This window comes from Peromyscus leucopus, chromosome 4 (assembly GCF_004664715.2).
Source record: "Peromyscus leucopus breed LL Stock chromosome 4, UCI_PerLeu_2.1, whole genome shotgun sequence".
NCBI lineage: Eukaryota > Metazoa > Chordata > Mammalia > Rodentia > Cricetidae > Peromyscus > Peromyscus leucopus.
Window position 1 is genome coordinate 94837757 of NC_051066.1, and position 14537 is coordinate 94852293.

The window sequence follows — 14537 nt, forward strand, 5'->3', positions numbered from 1 at the left end:
GCCTGTATGTATGTCTGCAGATCAGAAGAGGGCAGATCTTATTACAGATGGTTGTGAGCCACCATGTGGTTGCTGGGAATTGAACTCGGGACCTCTGGAAGAGCAGCCAGTGCTCTTAAACTCTCTGTCTCCAGCCCGCTTTTCTCTTTTCTTTTCCTGATGCTAGGGCTTGAACCCAAGGCTTTCCAACATGCTAGACAAGTGTGGTCAATATCATTCGATGGATCGAGTGCCTGGAAGCAGCCTGGCACCCCACAGCTGTGCTTCGTTTCTCCTGGTGACTCTTGCTCCTCCCCGTACACCAAGGAGCATCTGTGAGACAGGTTACAACGTCACCTGGCACAGGGCTTGCCCATTAGCTTTATGGCTTTATCGATTTCTTTCTTCCTGTTTTGTTTTCCTTAGGGTCTCACTTGTAGGCCAGGTTATCCTTGTAGGCCAGGTTATCCTCCTTAATATTCCTTCTGCCCCAGCCTTCCTAGTGCTGGAGATAAAATTTTGTGTGGTTTTCTTTTTGCGATGATACGAAAAATCCAGGTCTTATGCACCCTGGGCAACGACTTTGCCACTAAGCCACACTTCTGACCCATCCAGCTACTTTCTGGAAACTGGTGGGCCCCTGGGAGTGGAGGAAGGGAAGCGAAGACTGTTCTGCCTGTGCTTGAGAAGGTGGACGGAGACAGCAACTGACTGAGAAAGAGCAGGTCGTCAGTCAGTCCGGCAGACAGACGCAGCGCAGCCTACCTTAGAGCCACAATCTGAGGAAGCCAAGTTTCGGGAGCCAAAGCCTGTTGCTGGACGCCGCAGGGAAGCTCGGGCTGCCCTCTTAGCGTCAGGATGCGGAACTGCAGCAGGGTCGGCGCGATGGGCTCGAGTTGCTCCGGGCCCAGCGCTGGCTCCGCCCCGCCGCCCGAGTCTCCGACACCGCCTCGCGGTGGAGGCTCCAATGCACTCGGCTCCGGTTAATACTTGCTTCTGAGAATCCGGAAGCACGTCATAAGCACGCGTCACGGGGGCGGAGTCAGCTGAGCTGTCTGGGCGAGGTTGTGATCACCTGGGATCTGCTAAGGGGAGCGTATAATCTCTTGGGACTAGAGCTGGGGTGCAAAACTGCACCAGCTTCTAGTGGGGTCTCCTCGATCTTCGCGTCCTATACTGCGAAAGCGAAAAGGGTCTTAGAATTGTTAAAGAGTCTCGGGATCTGTCAGACGCTGGGGTGTCACAGCTTGCACACCCAGGGCGACAGGGGTACCAGTTGTGACCCCCAGACCCTAGACCTAAGGCCCAGAGCTCGAACACCATGGCGTCCATCCTGGATGAGTATGAGGACTCATTGTCCCGCTCGGCCGTCTTGCAGACTGGTTGCCCTAGCGTGGGCATCCCCCATTCCGGTAAGTAAGAGGCCGCCACTGCCTCTTTCAATTCCGCTAGCCTTTGTCGGGGAGTCCGGCTCGAGAGTTTGGGGCGTGCGTTCAGGATCTAAGCCCCAGGCCTCTCATAATCTCCAGCTTGTCAGTCGTCGAAGTTTGAAAGAGCCCCAGGAGCAGCCGCGTGATCTAGGCCTACCCTAAGCGTCTTTCAAAAGAGGGAACTGGGGCGCAGTTAAGGAAGTACTTGCCTTCCAGGCTGCAGTTTGGCTTTTGGGAGAACTGAAAAAGAGGTTCCAGGCTTTCCCTGGTGTCTGGTTCTGTGGGTTTTTCCCCCCACCAGACTTTTCTCGTGGAAACAGAGAGGGTGAAATGAACACAGAACTTGGTGGAATTTTATAGAAGGAGGAGGTTCGATCGTCAAGGGAATTTTGTCACTGAACAGGAAAGATGGAGGTGATTGGCCTTGGGTAAAGCTGGCTGCAGTTATGAGTGTGGGTGTCATTTCTAACAGCGTTGACACAATATTGTGATAATACTGCAGCGACGATCGAGACAACAGCTGCAATCTGGAACAGTACTGATGGGATCGAGTCTCCAGAACTCTACATATTATGGAGACTCACTGAGCCATGTCCCTGTGTGGACAGGAAGGGACAACTTTAGTTTTCTTGGGATTGGTGGGCAAAAACGCTAACCAGAGAGAATGCCCAAACCATCTCCCCATACCAAACCACCCCCCAATTACCGCTGGGAACAAGCACATCATGATACAGCCTCATCTCAGGTTCAGAGAACCAATCCTTCACTACCAACACACTGTGAGAAAAGCCAGGATCCTTTAGTATAAAGACAACCAGAACACTAATGTTTGAGCTCTTCATTAACCGAGATCCAGTGGGCAGGAATATAGTTGGGAAGCAGAAGAGTGTCAGGTAACACTGTTGTTTCTTAGAGTTTTCTGGGCTGCCCCCACCCCCTTCCTCTGGTTACCACAATTGTTTGCTTCACTCCAAACCTATAGGGTATGTAAATGCCAGCTGGAGAAGGAAGTGCCCATCTTCACGAAGCAGCGGATTGACTTCACTCCATCAGAGCGTATCACCAGTCTTCTCGTTTCCTGTAATCAGCTCTGCATGAGCCTGGGCAAGGATACACTGCTCCGGTAATATACCTGGGACTTTTAGCTGACGGGGTTCATTCTCCACACTTGGCAAGTGAAACAATAGATGTTCAAGAGATACCCTATTCCTCCCCAAGGAGAACCAACGTTAGTGGATGAAGACAGAGAGACCTACATTCAGATTCCAGCTAAACGTTCAGATTATCAGCTAATGGTCTTGAATAAGTCAGCTAATTTTTCTGGTCTTTTAACAGTTAAAGGTGGTCTCAGCCTCCAGAGTTAGCCATACGGATCATTGGAACTGTCTGGGGAATCCTGGACTATATCCACTAGCTGACAAGTGTCAACAGAATCATTTATCATGTGGGATAAGCCGCCTGGAAAAAAACAGTCAGACCTGTAACCCACAAAGACGAATCCCAGAATGAACAGTTGTTATAACAACTAGTGCTGGGAGTGTGGCTCAGTACCTGGCATCCCTGAGGCCCTGGGTTTGATTCCCAGCACTGTAAAATAAGTTGTAAATAAGAAGGTCAGGGCTGGAGTTCGCTTAGGAGAGTACTTGTGGAGTTTTCAGAGTCCTTGATTAGATACTCAGCATGGCTGAGACCCGGTGTGGTGGTGCACACCTGCAATCACATTACTTGGGAGGTAGAGGCAGGAGGATCTGAAGTTCAAGGACATCCATAGCTACATAGTGAATCTGAGGCCAGCCTGGACTATGGGAGACCCTGTTTCAAACCAACAGACTTCAGTGTGTGACACACGCCTGTGGTCTCAGCACTAGGGAGGCTGATGACAGAGGATTGGGAGCTTGTTCCAGGCTCATAGTGAGACCCTATTTCAGAAAGCCAAAGAATAAACAAACACACAAACCCCTTATGCACTGATAGGACGACAGTTTAGAATAAAGGGGAGGGTAAACAATACCCACAAGCAGTGCCCCCAGAAAGAACTTCAGGGATGAGGGCGGCCAGCACAGTGCCTGCTTTCCAAGCAGGAGAACCCATGTAAAGAGTTGCAGTTGGCAGCGTGTGGAAATATGTAACCCAGCACTGGAGTAGATCAGAGAGGTGAGTCCTGGGAGCTTGCAGGCCGGCCAGTATGGCCAAACGGGTGAGCTCCAGATTCAGTGGAAGACCCTCTCTCAAAAATAAAGTGGACTGGACTTTGGTTCCTAGCACCCACATTGAGAATATCACAACTGCCTGTAACTCTAGGTCTAGGTGATTCAGTGCCTCTTTGAGCTCTGTGAGCACCTGTGCACACACACATGATTAAATAAAATGGATTTTATTATACACTATACATTTATTTATTGTACACTATTCTAGGTGTGGGTTGCACATGCCTTTTATCCCAGCACTGGAATTAAGGACAGTTGTGAGCTGCCTTGTGGGTCCTGGGTCCTCTGCAAGAATAAGTGCTCTTGGGGCTGGAGAGATGGCTCAGTAGTTAAGAGCACCAACTGCTCTTCCAGAGGTCCTGAGTTCAAATCCCAGCAACCACATGGTGGCTCACAACCACCTGTAATGAGATCTGGTGGTGCTCTTTTTTGGCCTTCAGGGACTCATGTAGGCAGAATACTGTATACATAATAAATAAATAAATCTTAAAAAAAAAAAAGAATAAGTGCTCTTAACCAGTGAGCCATCTCTCTAACCCCTCTAACATATATAATTTATACATTTTAAAATTTTAAGTTATATTCACTAATTGATATTTTTTCCTCCTCCTAACATATGGGACCCAGGGATCAAACTCAGGCACCAGGCAGGGTGGCAAGTACCTTTATCTGCTGAGTCATCTCACCAGCCCCAGAAATTTAAAAAATATATTTAAATGTATTTATTTATTTATTCATGGATTGATTAATTGATTGATTGTGTGGTGGGGGTAGGGTGTGCATATGCCGTAGTGAACATGTGGAGGGCAAAGGACAACCTTTTGCCATATGGCTCTAGGGTTCCAATTCGTATAATCAGAACTGACAGCAAGTGCCCTTACCACTGGACCATCTCACTGGTCCTTGAAAATAATTTTAACCTCTGAGCAAAAGGAGTTAAAATAGGCCAGGGACAGTGGCACATGCCTTTAATCCCCACACTTGGAAGGCAGAAGCAGGCAGATCCCAGAGTTCAAGGCCAACCTAGTAATAGCTGGAGTTTTCTCCAGTCCCGCCCGGGCCACAGCCGCTTAGACCCAAATAAACACACAGACGCTTGTATTAATTAAAACTGTTTGGCCTAATGGCTCAGCCTTCTTGCTAGCTAGATCTTACACTTAAATTAACCCATAATTCTTATCTATGTTTAGCCACGTAACTTGGTACCTTTTCTCAGTTCTGCCTTCACATGTTGATTCCTCTGTGTCTGACTGGTAACTCTCTCTCAGAGTACCAGAATTCTCTTCTCTGTTTATCCTGCCTATACTATACTTCCTGCCTAGCTATTGGCCAATCCCAGTGTTTTATTTATCAACCAAATCAGAGCAACACATCCACAGCATACAAAAAGACATCCCCAGCACCTGGTGTACAGAGTGAGTTCTAGGACAGCCAGAGCTACAATAGAGAAACTCTCTCAAAAAATACAAAAAATTAAAATAAAAAATAAAAAGAAGTTAAAATAGTAATAAGATGCTTTAGGTACTTATTTGAACCAAGATCTTTGTTCACACCAGGAAAGCACTCCCATGTAGCCACATCTCCATCACAGATCACTGTGGCCTTTTGTTTTGGAGACAGGGTCTCACATAGTTCAAGGCTGTGACTCTCTAATCATCCTGTCTCCGTCTCTTAGGAACAGAATTACAGGTGTGTACCACCATGTCCAGCACCAAGAAGTGTTATTAAAACCCATCCGATTGGTGACGTTCAAATCTAGTAATAAACAGGGCTGGTAAAGCTACAGGGGCCTGGACTGCCATGCGTGACACACTTGAGGTCCCAGGTCAGACAGCTGCCACATACAGAGGCAGTGTCTTAAAAGTGGAAACATCTTGCCGGGCGTTGGTGGCGCACGCCTTTAATCCCAGCATTCGGGAGGCAGAGCCAGGTGGATCTCTGTGAGTTCGAGGCCAGCCTGGGCTACCAAGTGAGCTCCAGGAAAGGCACAAAGCTACACAGAGAAACCCTGTCTCGAAAAATCAAAAAAAAAAAAAAAAAAAAGTGGAAACATCTGGACTGGTAACTGACTTAACGGGATAGAGGGGTCTGCTGCCAAGCCTGATGGCCTCAGACCCTCAGACCCTCAGACCCATGTGGGAGAAGGAGAGAACTCGTTCCTGCAAGTTGCCCTCTACCCTCAACTCATACACCATGGCATGTGTGTATGTGCGCACATACACTCATGCACACACAATTCAATTGTTTTTATAAGGAAACTAGCCGGACAGTGGTGGCACACGCCTTTAATCCCAGTGCTCAGGAGGCAGAGGCAGGCAGATCTTTGAGTTTGAGGCCAGCCTGGTCTACAGACTGAGTTCCAGGCATCCCAGGTACACAGAGAAACCCAGTCTCAAAAACAAACAAAAAATTTACCTAATAGGGCATGATGGCACATGTTTATAATCCCAGCATTTAGTAAGGCCAGAGGGTCTCAACTAGGCTTGCCTGGGTTACATAGCAAGACTCAAAACAAAACAAAAAACAAAACAAAAAAACACCAAGAGAAGAAAAAAAAACTTTAAAAATAAATCAATAGCCAGGTGGTGCATGCATTTAACCCAAGCACTTGGGAGACAGGTGGATTTCTGTGAGTTCAAGGCCAGCTTGGTCTACAGGATGAGTTCCAGGACAGGCTCCAAAACTATAGAGAAACCCTGTCTCAAAAAAAAAAAAAAAAAATCTATGAATTAGATTCAGTCATAATTTAAGTGAATATAAATAAAAAGAAAAGTATCCATTTGAAGGGGTACTAACTCATGAATATCGATCATTGCATCATTTGTGGTAAGAAAAATGGCCTGAGCTAAATGCCCATTGACAAGGAAATAGTGACTAAATTGTAATTCAGCTGTAAAGTGGAATGCCGTGCAATTATTAATAACAAGGACCTGAGACATAGCTGAGCCAGTAAAGGCGCTTGCTGCCAACCTCACAGCCTGTACCTGTGTACACGGACCTGTGCACACGGTGGAGACCTGTGTACACGGACTGTGCACACACATGGTGGAGACCTGTGTACACGGATTGTGCACATGGTGGAGACCTATGTACACGGACTGTGCACACACACGGTGGAGACCTGTATACACGGACCTGTGCACACGGTGGAGACCTGTGTACACGGACCTGTGCACACGGTGGAGACAAGAACTGGCTCCCACAGGTTGTCCTCTGACTTCCACAGGTGTGCAGGAGTATGCATGTTCACCTCCCCGACACTAAATTAATGAGTGCAATAAAAAATTAAAAGCAAAGCTGGGCATGGTGGCGCACACCTTTAATCCCAGCACTCAGGAGGCAGAGGCAGGTGGGTCTCTGTGAGTTCGAGGCCAGCCTGGCCTATAGAGCAAGTTCCAGGACAGCCAAGGTTACACAGAGAAACCCTGTCTCAAAAAACAAACAAAAGAATCTTTTGTGTCTATGTAGCCTTAGACATTCAAGTCTGTGATCTAAAAAGGAACTTCCCAGGTGCTGGAGGATGGCTCAGTGGTTAAGAGTACTTACCGCTCATGCAGAGGACCTGGGTTAGATTCCTAGCACCCCCATGGCAACTCACAACTGTCTGTAACTCCAATAATTCCAGGGAATCCAATACCACCTTCTCACTTCCATGGGTTCCTGCATACACTTACATATGTTCATGCACAACACGTACACATTAAATAAATAATGTAAATATTTTAAGAAGGGGACTTCCCTTGAGAGTAACACTGTGACTCTCGCCTTTACAGCATCGATTTGGGCAAGGCAAGTGAACCCAACCGCGTGGAACTGGGCGCAAGGATGACGCCAAGGTTCACAAGATGTTCCTGGACCACACTGGTAAGTGATTGGAGATCCAGGAGGGCTCCTGTGTGAGAGAGAGTTCAGGCCTGGATGGGTGGGGTCTGAACAGGGAGGAAGACACCGTATCCGCTCAGGTGCCATGTTCCTCCCACTCCAGGCTCTCACCTGCTGGTTGCTCTGAGTAGCACCGAGGTCCTCTATATGAACCGCAACGGGCAGAAGGTCCGGCCCCTGGCACGCTGGAAGGGGCAGCTGGTGGAGAGCGTCGGCTGGAACAAAGCGCTGGGCAACGAGAGCAGCACCGGCCCCATCCTGGTGGGCACAGCTCAAGGACAGATCTTTGAGGCGAGCTCTCAGCCAGCGAAGGTGGCCTTTTTGGCCCTGCCCCGGATCTCTACTTCCGGCCCCTGTACGTGTTAAATGAAGAAGGAGGCCCGGCCCCTGTGTGCTCCCTCGAGGCGGAGCGCGGCCCGGACGGGCGAGGCTTTGTCATCGCTACCACCCGACAGCGCCTCTTCCAGTTCATAGGCCGAGCCGTGGAGGACGCCGAAGCCCAGGGCTTCTCGGGGCTCTTTGCTGCCTACACCGACCACCCGCCCCCGTTCCGCGAGTTTCCTAGCAACCTGGGGTATAGCGAGTTGGCTTTCTACACCCCCAAGTTACGCTCTGCGCCTCGCGCCTTCGCCTGGATGATGGGAGATGGTGTGCTGTACGGCTCGCTGGACTGCGGCCGCCCCGACTCCCTGCTGAGCGAGGAGCGAGTGTGGGAGTATCCCGCGGGCGTCGGTCCCGGAGCCAGCCCGCCGCTGGCCATCGTCCTGACCCAGTTTCACTTCCTGCTGCTGCTGGCCGACCGGGTGGAGGCGGTGTGTACCCTGACGGGGCAGGTGGTGCTGCGGGATCACTTCCTGGAGAAGTTTGGGCCACTGAGGCACATGGTGAAGGACTCGTCCACGGGTCACCTGTGGGCCTACACGGAGCGCGCCGTCTTCCGGTACCACGTGCAGCGGGAGGCGCGGGATGTCTGGCGCACGTACCTGGACATGAACCGCTTCGACCTGGCCAAGGAGTATTGCCGGGAGAGGCCAGACTGCCTGGACACAGTCCTGGCCCGCGAGGCCGACTTCTGCTTTCGCCAGCATCGCTACCTGGAGAGCGCCCGCTGCTACGCGCTGACCCAGAGCTACTTCGAGGAGATCGCCCTCAAGTTTTTGGAGGCCCGGCAAGAGGAGGCGCTGGCCGAGTTTCTGCAGCGGAAACTGGCCGGCTTGAAGCCGACCGAGCGGACCCAGGCCACGCTGCTGACCACTTGGCTGACGGAGCTCTACCTGAGCCGGCTTGGTGCCCTGCAGGGTGACCCAGACGCTCTGAATCTCTACCGGGACGCACGGGAGTGCTTCCGTACCTTTCTCAGTAGCCCTCGGCACAAGGAGTGGCTCTTTGCCAGCCGGGCCTCCATCCACGAGCTGCTCGCCAGCCACGGGGACACGGAGCACATGGTGTACTTCGCGGTCATCATGCAGGACTACGAACGGGTGGTGGCGTACCACTGCCAGCACGAGGCCCATGAGGAGGCCCTGGCCGTCCTCGCCCGCCACCGCGACCCGCAGCTCTTCTACAGGTTCTCACCCATCCTCATCCGACATATCCCCCGCCAGCTCGTAGATGCCTGGATTGAGATGGGCAGCCGGCTGGATGCTCGGCAGCTCATCCCTGCCCTGGTGAACTACAGCCAGGGTGGCGAGGCCCAGCAGGTGAGCCAGGCCATCCGCTATATGGAATTCTGCGTGAATGTGCTTGGCGAGACCGAGCAGGCCATCCACAACTACCTGCTGTCACTGTATGCCCGCGGCCAGCCAGCCTCGCTGCTGGCCTACCTGGAGCAAGCTGGAGCCAGCCCGCACCGTGTGCATTACGATCTCAAATACGCGCTGCGACTCTGTGCTGAGCACGGTCACCACCGGGCTTGTGTCCATGTCTATAAGGTGTTGGAGCTGTACGAGGAAGCTGTGGACCTGGCCCTGCAGGTAAATCTTGACCTCATCCAGGAGAGGGACCTGGAAAGAAGTAACCTAAAGAGGCAGGAAGGTTTCGGGGAGGTAAGGCTAGCTCTCGCTGGCTTCTCGGGCAGAGAAGTGCTGTAGTGTAGAGACTGAAAACTCAGACTGAAAGCTGAGTTTGAGGTGTGTGCTTGTTGCCTGTTATCCCAGCACTTGGGAGGTTAAGGCAGAAGGATTGTGAGTTGGAGGCCTGTGTAGGCTACACAGTGACTACCTGTTTTTTTGCTTTTTTGTTTTGTTTTGTTTTTCAAGGTAGGGCTTCTCTGTGTAGCCCTGGATGTCCCGGAACTCACTCTGTAGACCAGGCTGGCTTTGAACTCACAGAGATCACCTGTTCTGCCTCCTAAGTGCTGGGATTAAAGGCATGTGCCACTACCATCCAGCATGCATTGGTGTTTTGCCTGCATGTATGTCTGAGTGAGGGTTCCATATCCCCTGGAACTGGAGTTACAGTCTCGAGCTGCCATGTGGGTGCTGGGAATTGAATCTTAGTCCTCTGGAAGAGCAGCCAGTGCTCTTAACCACTGAAGCCATCTCCCCAGACCCCAAGTGAGTCCCTGTCTTTGGAAAGAAGGAAAAAAAAGGCAAGGGAAGGGAAGGAAAAAGGAACACACACTAGAACATCAGGGTTTGAATTCTCACTTTGTCGACTTGCTGTGTGACGTGGGGCTGGTGTCTGAACCCTTCTGTGCCTTAGATTACCCGTTAAATGGTGGTAATGAGGCAGCAGGGTGGCCGGGCAGGTGAGAGCACTGGACAGACTTGATAGCCTGAGTTCCACCCACAGAGCCCCCGGTGAGGGGGACTGGGAGGAGAGGACCGACGCCAGAAGTGTCCTCTGACCTGCACACGTGCACTCCGATACACACACCTACCCCCCTTCCATAATCGCAATCCAAGAGTTTGTGAAGGTAATGAAATGTCGAGAGTAGTTTTGGCCGGGCAGTGGTGGCGCACGCCTTTAATCCCAGCACTCGGGAGGCAGAGCCAGGCGGATCTCTGTGAGTTCGAGGCCAGCCTGGGCTACAGAGTGAGATCCAGGAAAGGCGCAAAACTACACAGAGAAACCCTGTCTCGAAAACAAAAAAAGGGGGAAAAGAAAAGAGTAGTTTTGTTTTGTTTCTTGAGACAAACCTGTGTACCCCTGGCTCTTCTGTATCTTGCTCTGTAGACTAGGCTGGCCTTGAACTCCCATCTACCTGCATCTGCCTCTTGAATGCTGGGATTAAAGGTGTGTGCCACCACCGCCACTACCCGGCTAAGAGTATTTTTTTTTTTTAACCTAATAATATGAATTAGGACTGTATAAATAAAGCATTTAGGAGCTGATTGTAGTGGCTATACAGTGAGTTCTGGGCCAGCCTGGGCTACATAGTGAGCAACTCCTGTCTCAAAAAGAAAAATAAAAATCAACATGGGCTGGAGAGACGGCTCAGAGGTTAAGAGCACTTGCTGCTCTTGCAGAGGACCCGAGTTCAGTTCCCAGCACCCACATGGTGGTTCACAACCATCTGTAACTCCAATTCAAGGGATCTGATGGCCTCTTCTGAACGCCACAGGCACCGATAAATAAATAAACTAAGCACTCATAAGCACATGGTGACCGGTGCGCAGATTAGCAGGAGAAGATGCTAAGTTACATCTCTCAAATCCTGAAAGATTGCAAGGAAGCAATGTTTGCTTATTTGTTGGTGTGTGCACGTGTAGAAGCCGGAGGAGGTCATCTGCTGGTCCCACCCATCATTCTCTGCTTTATTCCTTTGAGGCAGGGTCTCTCTCTGAACCTGGAGGTTTTGGGCTACACTGATAGCCCTCAAACTCCATCGACCTTCCTGTCTCCACTCCCACAACTCTGGGGTTGCAGGCCTGTGCAAGACCACACCCAGCTTGTTATTTGGGTTTTTGAAAGAGTCTCACTCTATTGGTGTCATTATGTACCCCAAACTGATCACTGCGTAGCCCAGGCTGGCCTCAAGCTGAGCCTCACCCCAGGATTTAGAACACTGAAGCAGGAGCCCAAATAGTTCCCCATGTGACTTGCTTTGCTTTTGGAGACAGGGTCTCCCAGAGCCCAGGCTGGCTTCAGACTCTGCAGCATCCTGTCTCCACCTCCTGGGTGCTGGGCTGTGGGTGTGCAACACCATCTCTGTCTCCACCTCCTGGGTGCTGGGGTGTGGGTGTACAATACCATCCCTGTCTCCACCTCCTGGGTGCTGGGCTGTGGGTGTACAACACCATCTCTGTTCCACCTCCTGGGTGCTAGGCTGTGGGTGTGCAACACCATCCCTGTCTCCACCTCCTGGGTGCTGGGGTGTGGGTGTACAACACCATCCCTGTCTCCACCTCCTGGGTGCTGGGGTGTGGGTGTGCAACACCATCCCTGTCTCCACCTCCTGGGTGCTGGGCTGTGGGTGTGCAACACCATCCCTGTCTCCACCTCCTGGGTACTGGGCTGTGGGTGTGCAACACCATCTCTGTTCCACCTCCTGGGTGCTAGACTGTGGGTGTGCAACACCATCTCTGTCTCCAATTCCTGAGTGTTGGGGTATGGGTGTGCAACACCATCTGTGTCTCCACCTCCTGGGTGCTGGGGTGTGAGTGTGCAACACCATTTCTGTCTCCACCTTCTGGGTGCTGGGGTGTGGGTGTGCAACACCATGCTCTGTCTCCACATCCTGAGTGCTGGGGTGTGGGTGTGCAACACCATCTCTGTTCCACCTCCTGGGTGCTGGGCTGTGGGTGTGCAACACCATCTCTGTTCCACCTCCTGGGTGCTGGGGTGTGGGTGTGCGGCACCATGCTTTGGGCATTTCCAGCTGATCATTAAATTCTTAACAGGGGAGGCCTGCCCCCAAACATAGCCTTGCCATAGCTGGGATAGGACAGACCATACAGATCTCTGCTGTGCCTCTGGCCACCTGGAGTGTGGAGAATCCTGCTTGTGCCCTCTCCTCAGGCCCGGTTTTCTGGGACCACCTGTCTTTCCAGTAGTCTGATCCTGGGTGGGGAGTGGCTGGACCCTGACCCCCACGGTCTCTCCACAGGTGGACGTGGACCTGGCAAGCAGTGCGCGGACCTGCCGGAGGAGGACGAGGAGCTTCGCAAGAAACTGTGGCTCAAGATCGCCCGGCACGTGGTCCAGGAGGAGGAGGACGTGCAGACCGCTATGGCCTGCCTGGCCAGCTGCCCCCTGCTCAAGATTGAGGATGTGCTGCCTTTCTTCCCGACTTTGTCACCATCGACCACTTCAAGGAGGCCATCTGCAGTTCCCTGAAGGCTTACAACCACCACATCCAGGAGCTGCAGCGCGAGATGGAGGAAGCCACGGCCAGCGCCCAGCGGATCCGGCGGGACCTGCAGGAGCTGCGGGGACGCTATGGCACCGTGGAGCCCCAGGACAAATGCTCCACCTGTGACTTCCCGCTGCTCAACCGGCCCTTCTACCTGTTCCTCTGCGGCCACATGTTCCACGCCGACTGTCTCCTGCAGGCGGTGAGGCCCGGCCTCTCTGCCTGCAAGCAGGCCAAGCTGGAGGAGCTGCAGCGTAAGCTTGGGGCTGCGCCTCCCCCCACCAAAGGCTCTGGGAAGGCCAAAGAGGCCGAAGCTGAGGCCCCGGCGGGGGGGCCCAGCCGGGAACAGCTCAAGGCCGACCTGGACGAACTGGTGGCTGCTGAGTGCGTGTACTGCGGGGAGCTGATGATTCGCTCTGTTGACCGGCCCTTCATCGACCCCCAGCACTACAAGGAGGAGCACCTCAGCTGGCTATAGGAGGGTGTCCCCTTGTGGGTGGACAGGCAGGGATATACAGCTACCCGACCCTCCCGAGAACGCCATACTCTGGTTGGCGTTCAGTCCTTGAGATCTCCGGGCCTGTGATTGTGGGGGGTTGGGGAGGGGGATCCAAGCTGCTGCCCTGAGGTTTCAGACCTGCCTTAGAGAGAGAGAGGTTCATTCCCCCAGGCAGCCTGTGAGCCTGGAGAGGTCACATGACCCTTCCAGCCCTCTGCATCTAACAGCTCCCTTTGTTCTCGCTCTACCCTAATGTGTTCACCTGGACTGGGTCGTCCTGTGTCCCCCCCCCCCAAGCCTCTGGGCCTCCAGCCCTCCCTCTCCTGTGGGAACTAGGCATCGTCCCAGGGCACTGGGGGAGAGGGCGGTACTGAGGGTAGGCGTGCTCATGTGGCCATGTGGAGATATGTGTGTGAGTCTGGGGCTCCACTGCTGGGGGGTCCTGAGACTGAGGGCACACCAAGGCCACGCGGACGTGTGGAGAACATTAAACTGTCTGCGCTGCGGTGGTGGTTCTGGACTTGTCTCTATCCTGATGCCGAACCTGACAGGACAGGATGCCAAGAAGGGCTCCTGCGTTAGTGTGGTGGCGCATGCCTTTAATCCCAGCACTTAGGAGGCGGAAGCAGGTGGATCTCTGTTCCTTCAAGACCAGTCTGGTCTACCATAGTAAGTTCTAGGCCAGCCAAGGCTACATAGTATGACCCTGTCTCAAATAAAGTAAAAATAATAATAATAAATACCTCCCCTGGAAGCCTTCGCACATGGTCCTTCACCTTGGGGAGAGGCAGTCTTCCAGATTTGAGTTCCTTGTTTCCCTCTGATTATAAGGCTCAGTTATAGTTACAGTCCCTCAGCCTTAGTCATAGCGATATTCTCCCCTCTGGCCAGCAGGTGGCGCTGCTGCTCACAGAATTCCTCCACCTCTGGCACCTTGGGGCACTGATTTCTCACAGTCATATTAATGCCTCCTCAGCTCTTCCCTTCCTAGTTGTAGGAATTTTCTAGAAGTCCCCACTGCCTGATCATAATTCTAAGCCCTTAGTTATTTTTCCCAGTGTATTGTATTAGCATATGTTGTATATAATGATGGATTGCAGGGGTCATCGTCACCTCCCCGCCTGTTGCTCGCTCTCCTCCTCCCGCTCTCCCTGATCCCCTTCCTCTTCCTCACCAGCCCCCCCCTTCTACTCTCAGGTCTGTACTTGTGTGCAGGCGTGCACACGCGGGGGTGTAGTTCTGTG

General features: G+C 52.3%; 1 protein-coding gene across 1 annotated transcript; it reads left to right on the forward strand.

Annotated features, from left to right (window-relative positions):
• The first annotated feature begins 1023 nt into the window (after positions 1 to 1023).
• LOC114681126 (vacuolar protein sorting-associated protein 18 homolog) lies at positions 1024 to 13799 on the forward strand. Its single transcript, XM_028854431.2, is given in 8 exon segments — positions 1024 to 1395; positions 2392 to 2532; positions 7390 to 7427; positions 7430 to 7480; positions 7602 to 7787; positions 7790 to 9487; positions 12564 to 12722; positions 12725 to 13799. Coding segments are annotated over 8 exon segments (2916 nt in total). The 5' UTR covers positions 1024 to 1300; the 3' UTR covers positions 13273 to 13799.
• The last annotated feature ends 738 nt before the right edge of the window (positions 13800 to 14537 follow it).